The sequence below is a fragment of the Tenrec ecaudatus genome, chromosome 7 (genome assembly GCF_050624435.1).
Source record: "Tenrec ecaudatus isolate mTenEca1 chromosome 7, mTenEca1.hap1, whole genome shotgun sequence".
Lineage (NCBI taxonomy): Eukaryota > Metazoa > Chordata > Mammalia > Afrosoricida > Tenrecidae > Tenrec > Tenrec ecaudatus.
In genome coordinates, this window is record NC_134536.1 from 61,572,497 (window position 1) to 61,590,537 (window position 18,041).

Here is an 18,041-nt window from a genome sequence, read left to right on the forward strand (position 1 = left end):
AAACATCCTACAATTTGAGGTTGAAGAATTTTTATGTGCCCCTATTCTTCACCTGGACAATAATAGCTAAAAGATTTTACTGGGCGGCACAAGGAAGAAACAAAACAAAACCAGTTTAGCAGTTAATGATGCTCCTGAATGTTCCATACCATCAGTTAGCCTAAGGCAATGCACTGACTCTCAAATACTAGGAAGTAAATGATACTCACCTATTACTAGATTATTTGGTCGCTTCTTATTATGAGAGCCAAACATGAATAAAGAACAATCTGATTTCTTTGAGAAGAATTCCTATAAAATCAAAGAAATCTCATTAGTCAATACATAAATAAGAGCCATTTAAGAATGGTAGCTTTAAAAAAATGGTATCTTAGAACTAAATAACAAATCTTTTTAAAAAGCTTTAAAGGAAATGTGTGCATACATATATATTTTTTTGCATGAAAGATTAATGAAGGCAGAACTAGGTTAGATCATATGGAGGAAAATTTTTTTTTAATGTACAGCCATTTCATATAGAAGGAGGACATTAAAATAATCCTCCCTCTTCAGATCATGGCAGTGTTAATCTATCCCACAAGCATAACCACTTTAATCTATTATTAAGATCTGAAGCAGTAGTCAAATGGGAAGGAGGAAAATATTTTATTCTAGCTTTTCAGTTTAAATTATCCAGTTTGGGGTACTGCAAAAAAAAAAAGATGTAAACTCAAGACTAAAATTGCATGAAAACTATTATGTGATAGAGTAAAAAGAGAGCATTTGTTTTTAGCTAACCCATCATCTTCAAATCATTCATTTGCGGCCATTGAATCAAATGTTTCATCTGTGGAGAAAATGTCTTTGCCACAGGCTATTCCTGGTGGTACATCTTACTATTCATTTAAAACACACAGGAATGTTCACGGCACCCACGGACATCAGTCAATGCTATGGTTTTAAGTGTTCCCAATTAGGTTAATCGGTTTACAATGCACATAGCTCTTTCTCAGTGCAAACTTCATCCACCTTCCTTCACAGATGAGAAGAGGGAACACAGTTATGGGGTCATAGCCCTGGACAGCTCCTTTTACACATGTTGATCCTGTTTCCTTCCCACATAGGTCAATTCTGCTTATTCAGCTCCCCAAACTCAACAGAAACATTAGATTCAATGTGGTTCAGTCCAAAGGTCAGTTGGAAAAGCTTCATAAATTAATAACAAAAAAAACTAATGAAAAAGTAGGCAATGAGGAGCTATTGCTTCAGGCGTACTGGGTTTCTTCTCTTCACGGCAGATGGAAACAGCAACAGTGCATGCAGGACATGGTGCACACTGAATTACACATCCCCAAATGGTTGGAATGGCTAATGCTCTGGTATGTGTAATTTCACCCCAATTACCTTTTTTGAGGAAATAATTCTGGATTTAAAAATCATTAAGACAAGACAGGCCTTGAGTAGTCCCTATAGTTCAATGTATTCACACACCCTCACTCCATGGATATTTTTGATAGATGAAGGAACATAAATTTTGCTTTTTAATTATACTATGTACCTTAATCATGTTAGGTAACTGGTTAATATTATTGTAATCAAAAATGGGTAAATGAACTTCTAAAAATGAAAGAACGAATGGAATAGTCTTATTTTCCACTTTTCATGTAAAAGCCTCAGCTGTGGGCCCCTGTAGTTCAGTTTCTCATTCATTCCAGCAAATAAGCAGAAAGCAATCGGGCAGACAGCTGTGTGCCTGCCAGTTCTACTCCCAGTGGGGAGGACACAGCCACAAAGTCAAGATTTAGTCTTGGCCACATGCATGTGATTAGTCAAATTAACCTTTCTGAAATTAGTTTTACCTTCTGTATGTTATTTGTGAAAGGAACTGGTATAAAGTCTGGCACAAAACAGGTGTTCAAAAAACGTTTTAAAATGCCCTAATCAGTGGAAGCTGTCTTAATATGTATCCTGTTTTATTCTCTTTGTCATGGTTCAATTGTGTCCTTCAAAATATTGCCAACTTGGCTGGTGCATGATTCTCAGTGGTTGGGCAGTTATGCAATGATGTCATTTGGACATGAGTAATGACATGATAGCTAAGTTATAATGTAATCATCCCCTATGTCAGGGGTCCTCAAACTGCGGTATGTGTGCCACATGCGGCCTGCCGAGGACATTTATCCGACCCACCAGGAGTTTTTGCCTGTTTTGTTTTTTTACTTCAAAATAAGATATGTGCAGTGTGCATAGGAATTTGTTCATCTTTTTTTTTTTTTTTTTAACCTACAGTCCGGTTCTCCAACAGTCTGAGGGATAGTGAACTGGCCCCTTTAAAAAAGTTTGAGGACCCCTACCCTATATGCTCTGGTGTGATTAGGTTCCATTTGTGATGTGTTCTAAATACTATCTTCTACGTGTTAATAAGGCACAATTGAGTTAAGTCAACATGGATGAAGTGCTGTTGTGTTAACAAGACAGGATACAAAATCTACAGGATTAGGTTGTATTCTAAGTCAATCTCTTTTGAGCAGAGAGAGGTACCTGACTTACCACCACGAAGTAACAGTCAGGAGCACAATACCTCCTTTGAGCCCAGGATCCCTGTGCTATAAGCCTCCTAGACTCGGGAGAATTTTGATGGCCAGATTACATGGGAATCTCCAAGGGACACTGGGCCCACACATATTGAAGGGAGACAAACACTTTCCCCAAAGCCAACAGAAAAAGCCTTTGCCTAGCCCCTTGCTTGTCCTAGAGCCCTGGACTCCTTGCCTCCTAAATTGAAACGGAATAAACTTCTAATTGTGGGAATCATCTGTGCCATTTCTGCTATAGCAATACAAATAACTAAAACACTCGTGCTGGACCCCTGATCTCTAGCAGTAAGAAAGCAAAAAGACCTAGAATGTCACCATGTCAGACATAAGAAAGACTGCTCTATCGACTCTATATTGAAAAAGCAAGAGCGGCCATTCCTGATAAAAACACACAACAAAATAGGAATAAAAGGGAAATTCATCAAGATAATAAAGACATATATGCAAAACCAATAGCCAACATCTTACTCAGTAGAGAGAAGTGGAAAGCATTCCCCCTGCAAGTAGGAACTAGCTTACGGATGCCCTTTTATCACCACTTGTATTCAGCATTATGCTGGAAGTCTTCACCAGTTATTCGACAACAAAAAGAAAGCAAAGGCATCCTAATCAATAAAGAAGAACTCTATTTGTTGGTGATATGAAACTATATGTAGAAAACGCCAAAGACTCAACAAGAAAAAACTGTAGCCCTAATGGAAAGATTCAGCATGCCGAGGGGTATAAGATCGACATACAAAAATTAATTGAATTCCTGTGTACTGCTGAAGACAGCTCTGAAAAGCAAGAAAACACACTGATCTAGGGCAGCCACCTATGATAGGTAGGTTTATTATGCCAACATGGCCAATGAACAAATGGGATTAATTGAAGGGCAGAGAGAGAAATGGCTCGATGAGCCTTGTCTTTCTTGTCTCTAGCTCTTTGATCATAGGACCAGTGTGAGGCTGCCTTAACTTGTTCTCTGCCTCAATTTGTAAGCTACACTACCTGTGGGACACCTAACCTGTGGACTGTATCGCTGTAGTTTGAGGTTCAAGACCTGCTTCGCCACGCTACTGGAGTATACTTTGCTTGAGCTAGGGACGGTCGAACCCTGTCACCTGGCTGACTGTTGGTGCCCTGCCTTGCTGTTGCTGCCTATGCCGGGATAGCCTGAATTGCTCTACAGAGGACTACCCGGCAGCCCTCAAGACTAGGACTGCCAGTGTATTAGCTGTCTCACGGAAGTGAGTTGCACTGAGCCATTTGTACTGTTTTATAGATTAATTAACTGTTTATTTCTTGTTATCTATCTATCTAATATATATAAAAATGGTAGTGTCCTGCTTTTGTTTGTCCAGAGAACCCTAACATACCACCTAAAATATGGAATGTTTAGGAATAAACCTAACCAGAGAAACAAAGTCTGTACAAAGAAAACCACAAAACACTACTCACTCAAACACCATGGAGCAGTAGAGCACCGATGAAACACACAATAGTCCTCTGGTTCCCTGAGGCTTCCTCACCCCACCACCATGACCCCAGTACTACCTTTCACTCGGAGCATGTACACAGGCACTGATAGAGCTCAGGACACATGGAATACAGGTCAAAGAAGCTCCTCAGGAATAGAAATGGGAGTCACGATAGGGGGGCCGGCCATGGGAGGTAGGGAGAAGAAGGGAGAAGAAACTATGGAGGAAGGGAGAAAGCTGTCAGTGTCAAATATGAAAATAATAATAATTTATAATTTATCGAGGGGTCAAGAAGTTAGGTAGGGGAGGAGGGGGAAGGAGCTGATACCAAGGGCTCAAATAGAAAGTAAATGTTTAGAAAATAATGATGGCAACATATGTATAAATATGCTTGATACCATTGATGTATGGATTGTTATAAGAGGTCTCGAATAAAACCTTGATCCCGACTCACGGCAACTCTTAAGAACAGCGTAGAAAGGTCCCTGTAAGTTTCCGAGACTGTACTCTTGACAGGAGTAGAAAGCCCTGTCTTTTCTCCTTCGGAGCGGCTAGTGGTCTCAAACGGCTAAACTTATGGTTAGTAACTCAACGCTAAAACAGAAAGCCAAGAGACCTACATAAATGGAGGGACATACCACATTCACAGATGGTAAAACTTAATGTTGTAAAAATATCAATGCGACCAAAAGTAAACTACAAATATAACGCAATTTCCGATCCAGATCCTAGCGTCATTCTTTAAAAGTTGGAAAAGGTAATCACCAGCTTCATATGGAAAGGAAAGGTCCAGATTATACAAAGAACTGCTAAAGAAGAAGTGGGAGACTTTTCCTTCCCGATCTCAAAGCTGTCTGTAGAGCTGCAGTAGCTAACTCAACAGCCTGGTGCTGGCACACGAGATGCCAAGAAAGAGAATGCTACCCCAACAATAAATGCATGCACCTACAGACAACATATGGAATGGGAAAGAGATAGTCTTTTCAACAAATGGTGTTGCAAACGTAGACTGACACTTGCAGAAGAATAATGAAATAGGGCCCATACCTTACTCTATATAGAAAAAACAGATGGATTTAAGACCTAAATGCAAACCCAAGAACTATGGCGATCATCGATAAAAAAATATGGACAGAAAGAAAAAAATATGAACAAACTTACAAGCCCTAATACATGGCATAAGCATACTAACAGTCAACAACAACACACACACAAACACACCAGAAAAAGAAATGCTGACCCAGGAGCAGAGAGCTTGAAATCCTCACACACTGCTGATAGGACAGTACAACAATGTAACGACCGTGAGAAGTGCTAATAGAGCCTCCTCATAAAGTCTGGGTAGAAATTCTTCTACTTGGTATATGCCCTACAGAAATAAGAACCTAACATAAACAGATATAGGCACACCCATGTTCACACAGGACTATTCACAACAGCAACAAGATAGAAACAACCTAAATGTCCATTGGTGGAAGACAGGATATGCAAATTTTGCCACATATACACAATGGAATATTACATAACTTCTTAAGGAAAACGAGGTATCAGTGAAACATTTCTAAACATGGATGAAATTGGAGGACATTTTACAGACTGAAAGTAGTCAATACAAAACAGCAACTGCTGTATGAGGTCATTTGTATTTAAAAAAAACTCAAGGAACATCTTTGACACAAAAACAGTTCAAAGGTTACCAGACATGGGAGGGGAACTGAAGGAAGAGGAAGCAATAGACCAGAGGACCAACAGGTGTTAGCTAGCTTTGATGAAGGCGAAGTAACACCCAACAAAAGAGTTTGAGGGAAAAAAATTTTTAATTATATAAACAGGGTAAGCCATTGGGAGATTAACGATAAACCCCTCAGGACCAGTAATGAGAGTAGCGATACCAGGAGGGGCAGGGGAAGGTGGGGAGAGAAAGGGGGAACCAATCACAATGATCTACATATAACCCCCTCCCTGGGGGATGGACAACAGAAAAGTGGGTGAAGGGAGACATTGGTCAGTGTAACACTGAAAATATAATAACAATTTATAAATTACGAAGGGTTCAGGAGGGAAGGCTGGGGGAGGGAGGGATAGGGGAAAATGAGGAGCTGACACCAGGGCTCAAGTAGAAAGAAAATGTTTTGAAATGATGACAGCAACATAAATACAAATATGCTTGACACAATGGATGGATGGATGGATTGTGATAAGAGCTATATGAGCCCCCGATAAAATGATTTTTAATTATTATCTAATCTGTATCTAAACCCTCACCTAATTCACAATAAAAAGTTAAAAAAGAAATAAAGAACGCTACAAATCCAAATCAGTCTTAAGTGGTGTATGAGAGAGCTAGAATTTTGGGCTACCCCCTCTATTTTGATTTTATGATCCTTTCCACCAATGGTGGAAGAAATGAGACAAAGGAATTATCTAAAGGAAGATTAACATTTATTTCACCACTATTTTTAACATTTAAATTTTACATTTTAAATCAGTTGCCACATTAGGATAAGATGTTCAATTCTAGTCTTCTCATTAAGCATAGAGATTTTAATCAAAGGTTTTTTCCCTTTCAAATACACTAAATGAAAGAAACAAGCAAGGACCCTCCAATCAAGGTAACAATCACTTTTTAAAATTTAAATATTTTAAACATTTATGTCCTTAAAATTTTCTAAACCAAAACACCTACATCATAAAGTCCATTCATTATGTATGATAAGCTATCTTTATCTCTTGATTTCACTCACTATTCTTTTTCATTTCACTTTTGTTAAAACAAACAGAAATTTGTTAACTAGTAAAACAATGAAAATGGTTAGCTATAATTCAGGTAGAGTTCCTTTTTTTAAATCTTTACTTAAAAAGGTCAAGTTTTTACAAATAAACCTTATTTTATAAATCAGGACCATAAAACTTTCACAATCTGCTAATTAAACTAGAAATATAATTCAAATCTTCAAAATTTATTAATTTGCTTATAAGCAGTGACTAATGCATCTAGTACGAACCATTGTGAGATTTAAGGTCTGCAACTGTATTTTTGAAAGTGGGTCTGTCTCCATTTTATATAAAGATTTCTTCACACTAGATTACTCCTAATTAAAAAGGAATTCAATCATATTTATTGAATCAGAAATCTCTTACCAGTGATGTCTGATCTTCAAATGGCCTTGTAATGTTCTTCCTAAGGATATTTAAAAAGACAGTTTTAAGTCAGTCCCAATTTTATTCATCGTGAATTTGCCTAAAACAATTAAGTAATATATTAAGTAAATTTCATGCATAGGCGTTTTTAAAAAGCCGCACTGGAAGGATGCTCATGCATTTAAATACTCATTTAGTGGCTCACCTTCTAGGACCTGGGGATGCTACTGCTGACCATGTGAACTGTGACAAAACCAGCCTCTGTATGTTAAAGCCACCCACTCGGGGTATTTCTGATACAGCACCAGTAGGTAACTAAAACAACAGCTAACAGTAATTTACAAATAAGGAAACAGGAACTACTGGTGATATGGAAAATATAAATTAAACAATGATCAGTTTTCATTTAATTATATAAATATGCAAAAATTAGATAAATATCCATAAAATCTATATTACATTCACTCAGAACAAATTTTTCAAAAAGCTGCATTGAGCATCTAATTATATCCAGTATATAATGCCATTTTTATAAATCTCATGCAGAAAATGCCAAAGAATAACTTATTGTTATTTCAAAGTAAAAATGGTCATTTCAACATAATTTATGAGAATTTAAAACCTGAGAGAACCTAAATTGCTAAAATTAAGGAATAGTTATTTTAAATCATTTAATAAGCATCATACTACCATTAAAAATGACACATAACTATCAAAAGAAAAATGCATTGTAATAACACAGTAATCAACAATAAATGCTAAAATTGAGCAAATGTTTTGAGAAGGATTGATGTTTTTACATAGTCTAAAAGTATCTATGCAAGGATATCTAATTACACACACACACAGAGTAACTTTATATTTGAAAAACCAGGAAACATAGCTTTAACCAAGGATAACGCTACCAGTAAAAAGACTTACTGGTATCATCTACCTCGGATGTGGAATACTAAGGAGGGACATACTTCACCTTTGTGGCATTCCCAAAAATGCATAACCTTAGTCTATTCATGAGGAAACTTAAGATAAACACAAATTGAGAGACATTCTACAAAATAATTAACAAGTACATTTCAAAATTGTCAAGATCATCAAAGACTGAGGAATTGTCACAAATTGGAGTAAAAAGACTTGACTTCTAAATGCAATAAGGGATCCTGTGGGGAAAGAGGGGATCCTATGTAGGAAAATTGGTAAAATTTAAATTAAGCTTGTAACTTAGTTCACAATACTGTACTAACGATCACTGTGCTATAGTTATGCAAGGTTTGACAATAGAAGAAGTGGGTGAAAGGTATATGGAAATGATAACAAATTTTGTAACTTTTCTCTAAGTCTACAGCTTGTCATACTGTGGTGGCTTGTGTGTTGCTGTGGTGCTGGATGCTATGTCACTGGTACCAGCAGGGTCACCCACAATGAACAGGTTTCAGCAGTCTCCAGATTAAGAACAGAAGATGAAGAATTCCACTGCAGAGAAATCAGCCACCAAAAAACGTATGGGCAGTGTAAAAATTCTGATCTGAAGGCCTAATAAATATTGTCAGAAATAGTGCCGGCAGAAAACAGAGCCCCTTGGGTCTGAAGGAGGAGGTATGCCTTCTCAAAGAAGAGTGGCCGTAATGCTGTGGGTGGAGTAAAGATGTGGGAGAAAAGCGTGCCGGACGTGTATTTGCTGACGGAGATCTCTACTCAAATGCGGAAAACAGCTGTGAAAATCTACTAGACTGGTGGTGACCAATTTGTATGAGAAAATCTTATGGTTGACTTTGCTGGGAATGACACAACAATAAGAATGGCATTGCATTCATGGTCAAAAAGGACATTTCAAGAGCTGTCTTAAAGTGTAAGGCTGTCCGTGATAGGAATATCAATCAATACCACTATTATTTAAATGAATACTCAAAGAAAATCAATACAACTATTATTCAAATGTATGCAACAGCCACTAAAGCTAGTAATGAACTCTACCAGTCTGCAGTCAGAAATTGATCAAACATGCACTCAAGAGGCACTGATCATTATTGGCCGCTGGAATGCAAAAGTTGGATATGGTTTCAGACACACAAATTTGGAATAAGTAAATCTGCATGGTCTTTGTGATAAAAACAAAGCTGGAGATCACAGGATAAAAGTTTGTAAGACCAAGGACTTCTACATAGCAAATATCTTTTCAATACAGATGTCGACTATACAAATGGAAACTTCCCCAGATGGACTACACAGCAATCAAATTGCCTACATCTGTGGGGAGAGGCAATGGGAAAGCTCAATATCTACAGCTAAAACCAGGCTAACTGTGGGACAAACTATGAATTGCTCCAGTTGAAGCTGAATAAAACTAAAACAAGTCCACAAGAGCAAAAGATGACCTTGAGTCTATCCCATCTGAATTTAGAGAACATCTGAAGTACAGATTTGCTGCACTAAGCACTAATGAAAGAAGACCTAATGAGCTGTGGGAAGACATCAAGAGCATGCTATGTAGATTCATGAAGAATGCAAAAGGTCATTAAAAAGACAGGAAAGAAAGAAAAGATCAAGTGGATGTCAGAAAAGTCTGAAACTTTCTCTTAAACGTAGAGTAGCTAAAGCAAACAGCAGAAATAAACAGAACAGACCATTTCAAAGAGCAGCTAGAGCAGGCAAAGTACAATATAATGAAGCATGCAAAGACCCGATAGCGGTATCTCCATGGTAAACGGAGGAAAGACGGAAGATGTCGAGGATTTTGGCCTGCGTGGCTCCACAATCAGTACTCACAGAAGCAGCAGTCAAGAGATCAACAGATGGTTTGCAACTGGCTAAATCTGCTGCATAAGATCTTGTTGAAGTGTTGAACAGCAAGGAGATTACTTTGAAGACTAAGGTACTGACCCAAGCCATCATATTTTCAATTGCCTCATAAGCATGTGAAAGTTGGACGTTATTTATGGAAGACCAAAGAAGAAACAGAGCACTTGGCTTACGGTGCTGGCAAAGAATACTGAGAGTACCATGGACTGGCAAAAGGACAAACAAATCAATTTTGGAAGAAGTACAGCCTGAATGCTTCTGAGAAGCAAAGATGAGACTTCATCTCTCACGTACTTTGGACATGTTGTTCAGAGGAGACCAGTCCCTAGAGAAGGACGTCATGCTTAGTAGAGAAGCAAGGAAAAGATGAAGGCACCCGCCACGAAATGGATCAACACAATGGCTGCAACACTGGGCTCAAACCTCAGGACAATTGTGAGCCCTGCGTGGCACAGGGCCAGCTGGTGTTTCAGTATGTTGTACACAGGGCTGCTACGAGTTGGAACCAACGCAATAGCACCTACAACATAATTATTTTAAAATAAGTTTAGGAAAATGTTTTTAATCTGCACAAATGCTATGATCACACCATGTAAGTGCGCTCAGTACAAACGAGAAAGGCCTAGGAAGAAATTAAGGCGCTAAGAGCTGTGCATGAGGAACTATAGTGTTTTCAAAAGGAGAGATTCCAAATTCCCCTAGTGCTTTACTTTTATAATGGAACAAAATAAAATAAGGTAAAATAAATTATTACTTACTTTTTATACAGAACGCCATATGGTTTTTTCAGTGAATACTGTAAAACATAAATAGCTTTCAAAATAAAGCACATTCTGAAAAGCAGCAATCACAATACTGCAGTAAAAGCAGTCATAAGTCATGATAATCGGGATAATCCTGGCCCCTGAATCCTATTCTGACGTCTTCTGTTTGGCTCCTTTTTGTTCATGTACAGTTCCTACCATATAATTTATAACATAAGCTTAATAGTCTTACACTGGACTTACTTTCCTACCTAGATGTTTCTATGTCTTTTCCATATTATATCCAATTCATAATTTCTTGGAAGTCTTACCTATTTTGGTTGCCCCAAAAAACCACTTGAGAGTACAATACATAATACAGGTAGTCCCCAACTTACCACTGGGTTCTATTCCGACAACTGATATATATATATCATTTCTGATATAAGGGGAATTCAAAAAGTTCAGGGAAACCTTCCATTCCACCAACTTCTTGATACCCACTCTCTGAAACCCACCACTTCTTTTAAGTTTTCATTACTATTGCCTTTTATTATCAGTGTCTTTAGAAATCTGAGTTTTACCTTTGTGGGTTGGAACCATTACATAGAAACACGAGAATGGTAACATCAGCAAATCTGAATAAATTTCAACCCACATCAATGAAACTCACCTAGACTCCTCTCAAGTCAGTCCCCATTGTTTACAGATCCCCAAATGCAGCAGGCTCCTTCACACTCTCTTCTTCACAAACTGTTTCTTCTGCTTGGCAGTCCTTCTCTTTCTCTCCTGTTTAAACCCCACCCTTCCTTCAAACCAGAGCCCAGGTGGCATAGTGGTTTCGAGTTGGGCTGCGATCCAAAAGGTCAGCAGTTCAAAACCACCAGCTGCTCAACAGGAGAAAAGATGGGGCTGTCTACTCCCATCAACAGTTACAGTCTTAGAGACTCACAGGGCAGTTCTACCCTGCCCTACAGGGTCACCGTGAGTCGAGTCGGCACCGACTTGACAGCAATTAGTAAGTAACTTCCTTCAAAATGGAATGCAAATGTCACCTCTGAAAGCCTATGTGAAACCCCCAGGTGATTTAGCCCTAGCTCCCACCCTCCCCTGTGACTACCTGAGCACAGTACGTAATTCACAAGGTTACAGTTGTTTACTTGTCAGCCTCCCTCGCTAATTGATGTAACTGTGAACCATGCACAGGAACTAAAACACCCAACGCACTGACATCAAGCCAATGTTCCTTCACAGCAATCCTTTCAGAGCGGGTAGAAATGCCTCTGAGTTTCCAAGACTGCAACGGTTAACACAAGCAGAAAACCCTTTCTTCCTCAGTGCGGCAGGTGGTTTAGAACTACTGACCTTGTGGATCGCAGCGCAACACATAACCACTACAACATTAGGGCTCCTAGCATTGTAAAATAATATACATGGGGACTTCAAAAAGTTCACAGAAAAATGGAATTGAAAGACAAAGGAATTTTAAAAACCTTTTAAGTCTCCTTCATAGAACAAATAAATATACAGGAATGTGTCCTTATTACACTTGACAAATTAAATACTTTCCTAAAATTTGAGTCAAAGTCTATTCATTCAAAGCCATTAAATTTTTCTAATTTTAACTAAGGGAGCTAGTTAATTTCCATAAAACTTTAACTCGTCTCAAAAGCTCCCTAGTGACACACTGGTTACATACTTGGCTGAGATTGAAAAGTCAGCAGTTTGAATCCACCACACATTCCCAGGGAGAAAGGCGTGGCAGACTTCTGTCAAGATTACAGCCTGAGAAACCATATGGGGCAGTTCTACTCTTGCCCAATAGGTTTCCTAGGAGTCAGAATTGACTCGAAAGTAGTGGGTTTAGGTTTTAACTCTATTCTAAGACAAGCAGTTAAGTCAAGGTAAAGCTATGTGAGGGGGTCTTCAAATTTTTGTGAAATTTCCCCCAAAATGACTAGAAACTAAACTTCTATACATACCACATCTCTCAGGACTTGTGTCACTGTTGCATTTGCATTTCCTCCTTTAATCAGCATGGCATTTTTAATGTTCTCACTGAGCTTCGGCTCCCTCTCCTCAAGAAACCTCTTGGCCCTTTTTGTTTTGGGCTTTCTGTTTGGAAAATTCAAAATACAGAAGAACAGCATAAGACATTTTCCTCGTATTTCAAAGCTAGATCTTGACTGATGTGCAAATTCTTAAAAATCAGCTGAGATAGTGCATTATCTTAGTTATCAATTAGGAGTCCACCATTAAACAAGCTCTCATTTTTAATGATATATTAGTAAAAGGTTATTGCTGTTCAGTGTTAATTTTCCTAACATTTGGTTTAAAAAAAACATTTTTATAGTCCCAGGGTTTTTATTGTTTTCCAAAATTTCATTGATGTTGTTCAAAATACACACAGAACATACACCAATTCAACACGTGCTACATGGACACAGCAGTGACATGGATTACACGCTTCAAAGTAGGCTGCCATTCTCACCGCCCTCCTCTTCTGGCTGCTCCTCACCTAGTCATATACGGTTTCTAGCTGATCTTTTGAGTTGCTGTAAATGCGGTTCTACAGAGATAGATCTTCAAAAAGTACAGTGCAGATTGTACTTAAAGACCATACACACAAATAAATACTATCAATTGTTTAGTGGAAAACTGTTATGCTCTGTGTGTTGGACAGGGTTCTCTAGAGAGACAAACCAAATTGCTAGTAATCATATATAAATATATTTATAAAGATAGGTATATAACATAAGAAATGAACCAGTAAATTATATACAGATAGATGATACAAGAAATTTACAGTTAAATTATAAAGCAGTGAGACACTAGCAGTCCTTTAAGGCTTGAGAGCCGCCAGTTGCCAGTCCCCAACTGTCATCAACTGTCAGTCCCCAGCTCCAGAGATGAACATTCCAATCGTGTGGGCTTGAAGGGGCCTCAACTTACAGCGACACAGTCCACAGGCTAGGCATCCCACAGGTAGTGTACCCCTTTAAACTGAGGCACAGAACAAGCAAGGCGAGGCTCACTGAGCCATTTATCCCGCTGCCCTTCAGTTAATCTTACTTGTGTTTATCGACCAGGCTGGCACAATAAACTATAGCAATCCACCCCTTGCCAGCCTGACACCTGTACACAATTCTTTACCCATACACACTTATATAATTTCCAGATATTAATGAAATCACACTTATACTTATCATCAATCATCTATCATACATATAAATGAAAACAGAGTCAAATTATATCTGATGTATCATACTTGAACAAAGGAAATATATGCAATAATCACATACAAAGACTATACATTGACAATTACAAGCCTCGCTTTTGCAATTGATCACGTGGTCGTAATTGATAGGTAGAACTACCTTCTACTGCTACCCATTCTGTATTACCTTTGCCGTCAGCAAGCACCTCAGCTGCAACTCACCTAATTCACAATAAAGCGTTTTTGTTTTAAATAAACAGGTACAATGCTCAAAGCAGACATTCTTTAGTAGTTAAGCTAAACTGAGTTGATGTTGAAGGGGCACTGGGGGCACAGTGGTTAGGAGTTGGGCTGCTAACTGCAAGGTCAGCAGTTCAAAAGGCAGGGAGTCTCAAAGATTATCTCAAGTCAGTAGTTTCAGGGATTCATCCAGCCGACCATGGCTCCTGAAGCCTTAGATACAATGAAATCTGAATTTTTGTTCTGTCTCTTCCCCCTTTTGATCAGAATTCTTTTATAAGCACCACCTAGTTCTAGCCTGGAGGCAGAGGAAGCAGCAGGGTTTAGGAGACAATCAGTGATGCATTCTTTTTCCTATTCCTTTTCCTGACTTTGTGGCTCTGTCTGGAGTAAGGGTTGAAGGGCTAATGGTGGTTTAAGCCAAGTGCTCATGGGAAAAAGACAAGGCTAACTGCTCCCCTAAAGATTTACACTTCAGAATCTGCACCAACTTGTTCCAGGTGAACAGAGACCAATAGGTTTACCTTGGATGGCTGCTAGCAAGCTTTCATAACCCCTAACATTGCTTTATTTTAGTAAATCTTATTATTTAAAATATTAAAATGGTCCAAATTAATACACTGTTACTATTCTTCGATCTTAAAGCAGTCAAATTATATCCTAATACACAGATTTGCACAGGAAACTGCTAGTGAACCTTTAGGCTGTTACTTAATGTAGCTTATGAATCCAGATCCACTAATGATAAACAGGCTATTGTTTATCTTTCTTCCAGTTGCCATGCAATAATGCCTGCCAGCAAGTACATATTGTCCTTCTCCATCATCACTGCTGAAAAAGTTACGTATTGCCACCAAAGGGGAATAATGGCTCATCATTTTATAGATTCACTGTTTTAAGGCATAATCCTCACAATCCTATGAGATAAGGTATAATTATAATTTTCTGTTTATAAAGGAGGCAACTGGGGCAGACAGGTAATGTGCACACTTATTGGATTAATCTTGAAAATCCCAGGCTTTAAAGCTCATTTAAACTATTTACTCTATAAAGTCTTAAAATAAATATTATTGTTAATTGAAGATGTAGCAGCATAAGTAGCACCTTTTTAGACATTTCTGTTCAGGAAGGGAGCTGTAAGAGGAGGTACCCCAAAAGAACTGGAATTTTGCTGGGCAGAGTGGAGCATTCGTAGTACGCATTCCCCGCACTAGACTAGCATCAACCAACTCACTCTGCAGTCAGTGCACCCAGTGGCATCCCTGGGAAGGTTTTCTCTGCTCACAGTGAATTTTTTCATGAAAGCAGTTTTGCATGAACCTTGTTTTTTGTGATGGTCGATTTAAGAGAATAGCATGTGACTGTGAAATTTTGTTTCCTGCTTGGGGAAAAATGCTGCAGAAGCCGTTGTGGTGTTGAACACAGCTTACAAGGACAGCACTATGGGAAACACTCGTGTGTGAGTGGTTTTCTTGTTTCCAAAAAGTTGAAATAGTCATTGATGACAAACCTTGTTTGGGGAGGTCAAGTTCACGAACGAAAATAATGACTCCTAGTGTATTTGGAGTTCGTTCCACCAGGTCAGACTGTTAACCAAGCTTTCTATTTATTCTTTTCTTTCTGAAAAGATTGTGTAACAACAGTGTATAACCAAAAAAAGCCTGATATGTAGCAGACGGGGGACAAGTTTTGCCACCAGGGCAAAGCACCTGCTCATGTGGCCATCTCAGTGTGGCAGTTTGGGGCAAAACCCAGCATGCCTCTCTTGTAGCTGATTCACCTAACCTAGCTCCCTGCAATGTGCTTTTGCTTCCGAAAATGAAGACTGGCATGAAAAGACAGCAATTTGATGATGTAGGAGAGGTAGGGAAAAAATGAGGGTGGTGCTATCAGCTATCCAGACACATGAGTTTGAGAAACGTTCCCAAGAATGGAATCACAGATTTGACAAACGTATTAAGTGTAATGGAGTGTACTTTGAAGGTCATGAGGTTGTTTTGTAAAAGAACTTAAACACATAACTTGGGGGGGCCATTCTGTGGTTTGAGGGTACCCCCTTAAGGTGTTTCCTCTCTACTGAGGATCTTACTTTCCTACAGATTTTTGCCATCAGTGAAAGCGCTTCTCTCTTAAAAAACTATGACCCTCCCTGTTCCAGTCCAATGGACAGTTCAGGAGGAAAGTAAAAACATGCACAATTTAGTTGGCCAAGCTTTTTTTTAATTGCTCCCAAGCAAAGTGCACATAAGACTTCCACATATTTACTAGCTGATAAAATATACACATTATTTATTAACTCAAATCAAGTAGTTCATGGCAATATAAGGCATGCAAGTGGTATAGTGGGTTACAGGTTGAGCTGCTCACTACCAAATCAGCAGAGAAAGATTACACCTTTCAGGCCTGTAAAGACTTACGCCTTGGAAACCCAAAGGGCTCGTTCTACTCCATGTACAGGGTCACTATGAGTCAGAATCATCTCCACGGCAGCTGAATATGCCTTGGCATATGGCAATAAAGGTTCTATATATTCTATATCCCCAGTTGTCACTTATCATTAACCAACCGCAAGGCATATAGCACCTTACATATTTCATCAGCTTTTTATCCCTCAAAAAGACTATAAACGAGTCTGAGTCATCCCATCTATAGATACAGTACATACAGGAATATATAGCAAGTACACAAAATCTCTGAATGACTCACAAGAAACTCATTTTAATTACACACTAACGCAGGTAAATTGCAAGAAAATCAAATAGTAAGAATCTTTAAAGGTTCAATAAATACCATTGCCATAAATCTAAAATACTATCACTCAAATGTGGCAGAGAAGCGTACAAAATGGGAGCAAAGAAATGACTGTGTATATTCTTCGCGCTGCAAAATGCTTCGCCTACATTTTCACAACGCATCTCAAAAGTTCTACAAACAAAAACTAAACTCGCTGCCATCGAGTCGACGTCCACTTACTAGCGACCCTACAGGACAGAGCAGGACTGCTCCCGTGAGTTTCCAAGTTTTAGGGGAGCACAAGTCTCATCTGGTGGTTTCAAACTGCTGGGCTTGTGGTTAGCAAGCGGCCCAACGCAGGACGACCACGCCACCAGGCATCCTACAAAAGGGCTTCCAAGTCACCAAGGAATGGCAATTCACGGGGTCCTTCAACTTCTCTAACGTACGACTCCGAGTAAGGCCGTATGAAGCATGTATGACTACGATAACCGCTATTTTACAGTGACCCGACACGTGGGGAGATTAATTGCCCCGAAGTTGCACTGTCACCTAGACCCGTCAAGGGCCGCAGTCTGCGCTCAGACCCACACTTCCGTGTGGGGGAAGCAAGCGCCCGACGCCCCCGCCCCACCGGCCGCCACGGACGGCCCGGCGCGAACGGGCGCGAACGGGCCGGCCCCGCGGGCGGAGGAGGCGGACAGCACCTCTCCCCGGCCCAGGAGCCCGTCCCCCGCGTCCCGGAAGCCGAGAGCCCGCGCGCACTTACACCACCCGATCCAGGGCGTCCATCGCTCCCGCAGGCCGAGCCGGGCGAACAACGTGCGCCGCGCGAACACGCGACTGACGTCCCAGCCGCCAACCAAGAGGAACCGGAAGTCGAGCGTGACGTCACTTCCTGGGTCCGCCGCGCAGCGGGTCCCCGGAGGCGCCGGCGGCCGTTCTGAAGCGGCTCTTCTTCCGTTGCCTTGGTAACGAATTTTTGCCCAGCCGTTCAACAACTACCAGATGCGAAATAATGCTTTAGGTGGCGTCACCTGTCCCTGCGCGTGTATACTCGCATCAGCTGCCTGGAGTGAGGTGGCATTCTTCAGAGAATCGCCCGCCGCGCTTCCCAGTCGGTAGTCATTAAAAA

At 39.8% G+C, this 18,041-nt stretch overlaps 1 protein-coding gene and 1 non-coding gene across 2 annotated transcripts in view; both read right to left on the minus strand.

The window, feature by feature from the left end:
- Nucleotides 1–17,809, minus strand: part of RPF2 (ribosome production factor 2 homolog) — a 50,405-nt gene extending 32,596 nt beyond the window's left edge. Inside the window, exons 1-5 of the mRNA XM_075554665.1 lie at nucleotides 17,676–17,809; nucleotides 12,699–12,831; nucleotides 10,732–10,769; nucleotides 7,178–7,217; nucleotides 210–291 (exon numbers count right to left, since the gene is read on the minus strand). Coding sequence (XP_075410780.1) covers nucleotides 210–291; nucleotides 7,178–7,217; nucleotides 10,732–10,769; nucleotides 12,699–12,831; nucleotides 17,676–17,698 — 316 coding nt within the window. The 5' untranslated portion in view covers nucleotides 17,699–17,809. The remainder of the gene's footprint in view (nucleotides 1–209; nucleotides 292–7,177; nucleotides 7,218–10,731; nucleotides 10,770–12,698; nucleotides 12,832–17,675) is intronic.
- Nucleotides 493–633, minus strand: LOC142454103 (small nucleolar RNA SNORA29). Its single transcript, XR_012785629.1, has one exon. It is a non-coding gene; the product is annotated as a small nucleolar RNA SNORA29 (small nucleolar RNA).
- Nucleotides 17,810–18,041: the final 232 nt, after the last annotated feature.